Source organism: Sinocyclocheilus grahami, unplaced genomic scaffold (genome assembly GCF_001515645.1).
Source record: "Sinocyclocheilus grahami isolate Dianchi unplaced genomic scaffold, SAMN03320097.WGS_v1.1 scaffold3009.1, whole genome shotgun sequence".
Lineage (NCBI taxonomy): Eukaryota > Metazoa > Chordata > Actinopteri > Cypriniformes > Cyprinidae > Sinocyclocheilus > Sinocyclocheilus grahami.
Genome location: NW_015508179.1, coordinates 12341 through 21162, shown reverse-complemented (window position 1 = coordinate 21162; position 8822 = coordinate 12341). Strand labels below are relative to the sequence as shown.

Sequence of the window (8822 nt, the reverse complement as noted above, 5' to 3'; positions counted from 1 at the left end):
GATCTGATAAAGTAGCATTCATGAGCGGAGCTGCTTTGATTACAGCCATTACTGAGGAAACCGCTAGTTTTATCACTCTAAAAGCGCCTCCTGCTGGCAGAGAATGAGTTTGCATTTTCAGTAAGCCCGTCTCCAGCAACATTTCCAGTTTTTGTTGTTGTAAAAAAAAAAATTCTGCAGCGACTTGGAGCACTTTTCATACCCTTTTTTCTTGCTTATATCGTGATATCAATTTTGGCCATATCGTCCAGCCCTAGCCTCATACCATAAACGATGATATACATGAGTGCATCTAAACAATGTGTATTAAAAATAACAAAGCTAGATAAAAGCTTCTGCCTTATGAATAAAAATTATTTAAAGTAAATGAAAATGTCATTAATGTTAGAGATTCAAACAGCAGGATTAAAAATAAAACAATATTTTTAGAAAAACTTGACATCGTATATTAATGTGGAGGGAAAAAAGCACAATTTCTTTAAAGGGGTCATATGATGCTGCTAAATTTTGGAAGGCCAAACAAAGTAGTTTCGCTTTCACAATGAAAAACACAGCGGCCTAGCGTGAGCGGAAGCCCCGGCTTAGCGTGAGTTGAGGCCGGGATAGAGTGAGCTGAGGCGGCAGGGTCGACGAATGAGCAGCAACCACATGTGACGGACCCCGGGCTGGATTCCGCTTCGTCCGCGGTGAAAGTTGATGAATTTCCTCAGCAACCAGCACGGATCAGCTCTAGGCATGACGAAGCGTATATCGTCCTCTTTTGGAAGACCAAACAAAGTAGTTTCACTTTCACAACGAAGCACACAGCGTCTTCACGACATGGCTGCAGCGGCAACAATACTACAGTGAGACTAAAAGTTACGCCTTCTTTCTTAGCGTGAACATTTGGGCGGCGTTATGCAAATCTTCCCACAGAGCGACGTAGGTATGTTGGGGCGGGTTAGAACGAGGCGTTTTGGGTAGGCGTGGTTAACTCTTAACTTTTATAAAGAATATCTCTTTGGATTTGAGACTTTAGTCTTTACAACTTTACAGATCTTCTTTATGCACCAAGAGCTTGTAACACTCCAAAGAGAAAGGAAAAATTGAAATCGCATCATATGACCCCTTTAAGTATTATTATGGGATATAATTATAATATTAATGTAGGATGTTCAAAATCATTAAGTTGTTCAGGATCATCCATGTGACTCATGTATGTTTGTCTGATGAATGAATGTGTGAATCAATTATATTCTTCAGGTGTTTGTTTGCATGCGTTACATTATGAATCCAGACAGATTTCTCTACTCACAAAACTTATGATCTGTAGACAAACATCTTCACAGCTCTTTCCTGCTGTATTTGCTTGTAATTAACTGTTAATTTCTTGTTCAGGTTTTTCTGGTGTTGGTTCAGTCAAAGTCTCAGTGTTTGTGATGGAGGGAGATTCGGTCACTTTACACAATGATGTTGAAACAAACCCAGATTGGAATAGATGGGATTTTCATAACATTATCATAGCAGATCGCAAACCTTTCTGTACAGATGTCACTTGTAATAAAAGATACAAAGACAGGCTGAAGCTGGATCATCAGACTGGATCTCTGACCATCACAAACACCAGAATCACAGACTCTGGAGTTTATCAGCAATGGATCACTGGCAGCGGTAGAAATGTCTTCACTGTTGTTGTTCGTGGTGAGTCATTATGTTTAAAATCAAACCATGTACATTTAAATAACATCATTAATGTGTTTAGTGATATTTTTTGTAATATTCATATATTGCATTTGTTTCGTGAAAGTTTCCAAAAAGGTAGACATAGTAAAATGTTAATTTTCACCCCATTTCGTATTGCTGAAGCTCATAAGGCATGTAAACCACTTCTCAAACTCTCCCTTTATGTTCTGGTTAATTTCATTATAATTAGCCTCATACAATTTAGTGATCAATTATGTTCTTCTGCTGTTTGATTGCATGTGCTACATTATTAATCCAGACAGATTTCTCTACCCACAATCTTTATGATCTGTAGAAAAACATTTTCACAGCATTTCCCTGTTGTAGAATTTTGTTTGATTTAGAATTAACTGTTGATTTCTTCCACAGATGTGTCTGGTGTTGATACAGACAGAGTGTTTGTGAAGGAGGGAGATTCAGTCACTCTATACACTGGTGTTAAAACAGACCAACAAGACACAATTAAATGGTATTTTAATAAGACTCTCATAGCTCAAATCAGTGGATATCTCGGTTTAGTCTGTAAAGAGGTCCAGTGTAATATCCAAGGTGAAGGACAATCCAGAAACAGACTTCAGTTCAGAAAAAGACTGCAAGTGGATTCTCAGACTGGATCTCTCACCATCAGAAATATCAACACCACAGACTCTGGACTTTATGATCTACTGGTCATCAGCAGATTAATCAGCAGTAGTACAAAGATCTTCAACGTTACCATACCTGGTGAGTCATTATGTTTAAAAGCAAGCCTTGTACTTTTAAATCACATCATTAAAGGGTTAGGACCAGTCATTGGTATCAATGGCTTCATTAACCACATGAGTATTGTCATGCACAAAACTAGAGACAAATCAATCAGAAAGGATAAGTAGCCACCACCTTTAAAACATTCCCTTTTTAGGGGTTGTCTTGCTTTTGACTCTCAAGTGCATCTGTTGTCACTTTCATTTGCACCAAAGCAGGCAGAACTGATTCACAATCACTTATGCTCCCTAACTGAATAGATCGATAATCCCTGAAGTTTAACTGACTTGGTGTTATACTGTGATGATTGACTGTGATGTTCCCTTAATTTTTTACACTTTGAAATGTTGTCTTGTGAAAACAAACTGAACCAAATAAAAAATGGAACATTGTACAAGTCTGAAAATGCCTTACTCTTACCCTAGTTTTGGTAGAAAGACTTTAGATATTGGATTGATTTATTATCAAAGTCCAAACTTTCAATCTTTAAATATAGGAAATAAGAGTGGACCCTACTGATGGTCTTCTCAGCATCAGGACTGATCAGAGTAACTAGTATCTTAATTCTTTGAACTCTATTTATTTTATGTACACTTGTACATAAACATACATTAAATGTAACACATTTTTATATATATATATATATATATATATATTTTTTTTTTTTGTTACATTTAATTAAAAGAGTTGAAGCAAAATTATTTCTGAACATTTAGTTCACTGAAACATTTCGTCTCAATTTCAAGTTTACTTAAATTATTTGTGTTGGGACTGCCTGAATAATTTGTTGAATTAACTGAAAATGCTTTGCATTTCCAACCATACTTTCTCTGATCAGCATCTCTAGTCATCTGTTAATTGATCTATTATTTCATACTCGTTGATTTTTAGTTCATTAAATAAAGTGCAGACAATTTGGTGTTAAACAAAGGTCTGTTGAATGCGCTCATAATGAGGACAAATGCTCTTTCTTAATTTTTAGTCAGAAAAGCAACATGAAAGTCACTTTCCACAGTTGTTTCATGTTGTGTAGCTTGTTTTTTCTCTTCTTCTTCTTCAGCAAAAATAACCTCTAATCATCTCTTGGTTTGTGTTTCAGATGTTCCTGCTCAACGGGATGAAATGAAGAGAAAGTCAGTGGTGGAAGGAGATTCTGTCACTTTAAATCCTGGTGTAATATATAATCCAAATGATTCAATGACGTGTTATTTTAATGACACTCTAATCGCTGAAATCGCTGGAGGTCAGAATAAGATCTGTGCAGATAATGAGTGTAAAGAGAGATTCAGAGACAGACTGAAGCTGGATCATCAGACTGGATCTCTGACCATCATGAACATCAACACCACAGACTCTGGAATCTATAATCTACAGATCACCAGCACCAGCTTCAGCATCATAAGGAGCTTCAGTGTTACTGTAACTGGTGAGTATCATTTAGTCATTCAAACTCTGCAGCCACTTTCAAGGGCGAAGCATTTGGCATCTTAAACAATCTTCAATTGTATCACCATTAATGCAGAGGAGATGAGCATTTTTATTTCATAGAATCTGCATTCATTTTAGGAAACATTGTAAAAATGAAGCTTGTCTCAATTTTGACATCAAATGCAGCTCAAATAACATCTGTTTCATTGGCATGAATGGAAAAAAATGTGGCAAAATATGCTTTAAAAAAGTCCCTGTAAGTGACTTGGTAAAAAGTTGCTTTGGATGAAAGCCTCTGCCAAATGAATAAAAATGCAAATGAAAACATGTCAATTATGTAGGAGATTCAGAATTTTTTAGAGTGTAATATTCATGGGTTGTGTGATGTTCATTAAGTTGTTCAAGATCATCTATGAGGCACATGTATGTTTGTGTTTTTGTCCCATATCAGCAGTGATTTATATTTAATGTTCTTTTTTTCTTCTTCAGGTTTTTTCGGTGTTGATACAGATGGAGGGTCAATGTCTGTGATGGAAGGAGATTCAGTCACTCTACAGACTGGCATTAAAACAAATCAACCAGAAAGGATTAAATGGTATTTTAATGGCTTTCAAATAGCTGTAATCACTGGAGATCTCAGTTTTATCTGTACAGATGTTCAGTGTGAAGATGGTGCTGGGAGATTCAGAGACAGACTGAAGCTGGATCATCAGACTGGATCTCTGACCATCATGAACATCAGAACCACAGACTCTGGACTCTATAAACTAGAGATCAACAGCAGAAGAGGCACAATCAGTACAAAGATCTTCATTGTTGCTGTATCTGGTGAGTCATTATGTATAAAAGCTAATTTTGTTAATGTGTTCAGTGATGTTTTTTTCAGAGGTGTTTTTTCTCTTTATCTGTAATTCACATGTTTTTTGCAAGTGCATTTACTATTTAATTGGAATTTGTCAATGTAACTAGCCTATAAATTTAGTCGAGTATGATTTCAAAGTTGAGTTTTTATTTTTTTTTTATTTTTTAAAGATTTGTGTCGCTTGATGTTTTAAGATATTAATATATGATAATTTAAAAAAACACAATAAAGCAGGCCCTACTGTAACTCATATCATTAAAATCATTACATTATGCAGTGCAAGTTTTATAAATGTTAACCATCTTTAATATGTATGTATGTATTTATTTATTTATTCATCCTCCTGTCAAGTATTCCGTTTTGTGTTTTGATCATTTTAAGTGAAGTATTTTTATGGGTAATATTCATAATGGGTAAAATTCATGGAGTCTATGAAAATCCTTGGTTGTGTGAATCCAAAAATATATATTTTATATATAGAGAAAAGTGTCTGGGTTCTGTCACATCTGTCTGGCTTATTCATGGTTTTGTGACAGCCCTGACTGTCATGGATTGGGTTGTATGATGCACAAGATTATCCATTACATGTATGTCGTGTAATTTTGTTTAGCTTATAATTAACTGTTTTTTTTTTCTTCAGGTTTTCTTGGTGTTGGCGCAGATGGATTATCAGCATTTGTGATGGAGGAAGATTCAGTCACTCTACACTCTGATGTTAAAACAAACCAACAGCAATCTATTAAATGGTTTATTGATCAAATTTCCATTGCTGTAATCAGTGAACTTTACAGTTATATCTGTACAGATGTTCAGTGTAATGTAGGTTCTGAGAGATTCAGAGCCAGACTGAAGCTGGACAATCAGACTGGATCTCTGACCATCACAAACACCAGAACCACAGACTCTGGAGTTTATCAACTACAGATCATCAACAGCAACACCAGTACAACTGAATTTGGTGTTGAAGTACATAGTGAGTCATTAGGTTTTTATAGCAAATCTTGTACATTTAAGACATGTTACATCAATAATGAGTTTAGTGATAGTCTTGTTATGGAGAAGATGCCAGTTTTTCTTCAAACAATCTCTGATCATCTTTTCAGAGGATTTGATGCAAAAAAGTATGCAAAATGTGTTCATAAGCACAAAATGTCGTCAAATGTTGCTTGTCAGAAAGCACATGAATACCAATTTCATATCCACAGATTTTGCATGTGGTTTTAGTTTGTTTTTATCTAAAGATCTCCAATCAGCTGTTGGTTTGTGTTTCAGATTTTTCTGCTGCGGAACGAGATGAAATAAAGAGAAAGTTAGTGAAGGAGGGAGAATCTGTCACTTTATACACTGGAGAAATAAAAAACCCAAATTATTTGATGACGTGGTGTTTTAATGACACTCGTATAGCTGAAATCACTGGAAATCAGAGCAAGATCTGTACAGTTGTTCAGTGTGAAGATGGTGATGAGAGGTTCAGAGACAGACTGAAAGTGAATCATTCATCTGGATCTCTGACCATCATGAACACCAGAATCACAGACTCTGGAGACTATCAACTAAATATTACCAGCAGCAGGATCACCATCATTAGGAACTTCAGTGTTTCTGTCATAGGTGAGTACCATTTAGTCATTCAATGTATTTTCCAAGTTTTAGAATACGGTTCGAAAATTGTTTTCACTGTAGCCTGTTTAAAATGGTGAGCTGTGTGACTCAAGGTTAAAATATAACACATCATCTCTATCACCCTCACGGCACACATCAAGTGACACAAGAAGCATGTGCTGTTAACAAGTTAACTATGAAACACTGCGTAATATTAGTCATTGTTCCAGTGAACTCTGTTGTTTACAGTGATGCTGTTTTAACTGCTGTTCCTCAAAACCCCACTAGATTTGCCAGCTATCTCAATAGCATACAACTGATGACCAAAGTAGAATGGCATAAATATCAGTCAAATATATTGATAAATATTGGATCGATTTATCATTCGCTCACTAGTAGAAATGACTATCTGTCTTCAGCTGACCTAACAGGAATATATGCTGCTGTTTCTGCTGTTCTGCTGCTGGTGGTTGCATCTGCTGGTTTAATTTACTCTTGCAAGTGCCATTCAAGAAGGAAATGTGAGTGTTACATACAGCTGATTTAACAAGATGGAAATGTGACATTTAAAAAAAATGTGAGAATGTTTTGTATTTTACCCTAGCCACGGTAATGTGTTTAATTGAGTTTTTGTTGTTCGAACAGACATCAGGACCCAGCACAATGATCAGGTGAGATACTATTAAAAAAAAACGCATTTGTCTGTCTGCCTTTAGTTAGTTAGTTAATTAATTAATTTAAAAAACACATTTAGATCTGTTAAGATGGCAACATTTATGCGTGTGTGCAGTTTGAATCAGAAATCATCGCATAGAAACACCAATAAAAACTGACACTTCAAGACAGCACTGCTCTGCTGTTATACTTCTAGAATGACAAACAGCCTTATGAATGTATTTTATATTATTATACAATTCAAATAATTTATATATAATTATCATTATATTATTATTATAATTACATTTGTTTACTATAGGCTGTTAGGACCCTGGTCTACCCTAGGACATAACATCATAACATTAATGCTTCTAACAAATTAACTCCCATATGAACTAAATGACAAATAAGATGAAAACTAAAAAGTGCAGTTTTATTTATTGACCATGTAAGAGTACATTCTAATGAATCGGAATCGGAATGAGCTTTATTGCCAAGTACGCCTATACATACAAGGAATTTGTCTTGGTGATGGCCTGAGGAGTGACATTTGTCTTGGTCCAAAGTAATTTTACCAGTGCTTTTTATTCATTCTGGATGAGTATAGTTCCTTGAGATTGTTTTTCAAACCTCCAATAATAATCATTGAGGTCATCAGCCAGCTGTTGATTCGCCAGAGCGACCTTCTTTTGGCCTGACAAAGCTGTCTTGAGTTTTGCTGTGAACCATGGAATTGTCATTGTTTATTTTAAATTAGTCCTGGAAGGAATGCATGCATCCTCACAGAAACTGATGTATGATGTTACAGAATCAGTGAGCTCATCCAGATCAGTGGCAGCAGCTTCAAAAACACTCCAATCAGAGCAGTCTGCTCTGTTCATTTATTTTCTGTGAATCTGTATTTTCTTACAGGTGAATGGTGTTGAAGACTCGTCCCCTGATCAGACAGACTCTATTTTGATGACTCCTGCCAGTCAGATATTCCAGACTGAGACTGATGCTGTCAATGAGGCACCAACTTAACATTATTCATTGTTATGATTCTTTCATAAAAGAGGCAGTGAGGAGAAGACAACACTCAGACAAATAGGGTTTCACTTTGACAGCAAAATATATTTTTTAGTAATTTAAATACATAAAAAATGTAGCAGAAATATTTTTTAAATTCTATATACTTTTACACAAATGAGAGACAAGGAACAAAAGAACACGTTATCTGCAATAAAACAAAGAGCGTTTGAGGTTTTTCAGTATATTTAAACTGCAAGACAAGCACTCTTCACAGAACAGCTGCCAAACAACACATGTCTACTGCTGATACTGGTAATGTTAGATTTGTATAGTTTTAGTACTAGCATCTTAACAACACTACACTCTTGTCTCTAGCATTCATGTTACTCTAAGGCCTTGTCCACAGTAATACATTTTCATTTGAATAAAATAACTTTTTCTCTCCGTTTTGTCCTTCCGTCTACATTGAAACAGCCATTATTTTTTTTGTTTCTTCAGTTCTGTGGACTGTAGAAACGGTTATTTGAAAACGATGATTCATGTTTAGACATGTGACAGTGAATGGGGAGATATTTAGCTAAATAAAATGATCCTGCCAGAAGAATAGTTTGATAACTTGTCTGCCATCTCAGTGAGCTTTCATGTAATTTTATCACATGCACAAGATTAATTTAGCATTTTCTGGAGAAAATGGAGACCTGTAGGATGTTATAGATCAGGGTTCCTCAAATCTTGCCCTGGAGGTCCAATGCGCAGCAGAGTTTAGCTCCAACCCTGATCAAACTCACCTACTTGT

At 35.6% G+C, this 8822-nt stretch overlaps 1 protein-coding gene across 2 annotated transcripts in view; it reads left to right on the top strand.

The window, feature by feature from the left end:
• LOC107575914 (uncharacterized) overlaps positions 1–8467 on the top strand; it is a 13084-nt gene extending 4617 nt beyond the window's left edge. For both annotated transcript variants that reach the window (XM_016262227.1, XM_016262225.1), the window contains exons 2-10: positions 1378–1680; positions 2092–2445; positions 3566–3892; positions 4384–4722; positions 5397–5729; positions 6029–6367; positions 6778–6879; positions 7004–7029; positions 7928–8467. In XM_016262227.1, coding sequence (XP_016117713.1) covers positions 1419–1680; positions 2092–2445; positions 3566–3892; positions 4384–4722; positions 5397–5729; positions 6029–6367; positions 6778–6879; positions 7004–7029; positions 7928–8038 — 2193 coding nt within the window. In that variant the 5' untranslated portion in view covers positions 1378–1418 and the 3' untranslated portion in view covers positions 8039–8467. The remainder of the gene's footprint in view (positions 1–1377; positions 1681–2091; positions 2446–3565; positions 3893–4383; positions 4723–5396; positions 5730–6028; positions 6368–6777; positions 6880–7003; positions 7030–7927) is intronic.
• The last annotated feature ends 355 nt before the right edge of the window (positions 8468–8822 follow it).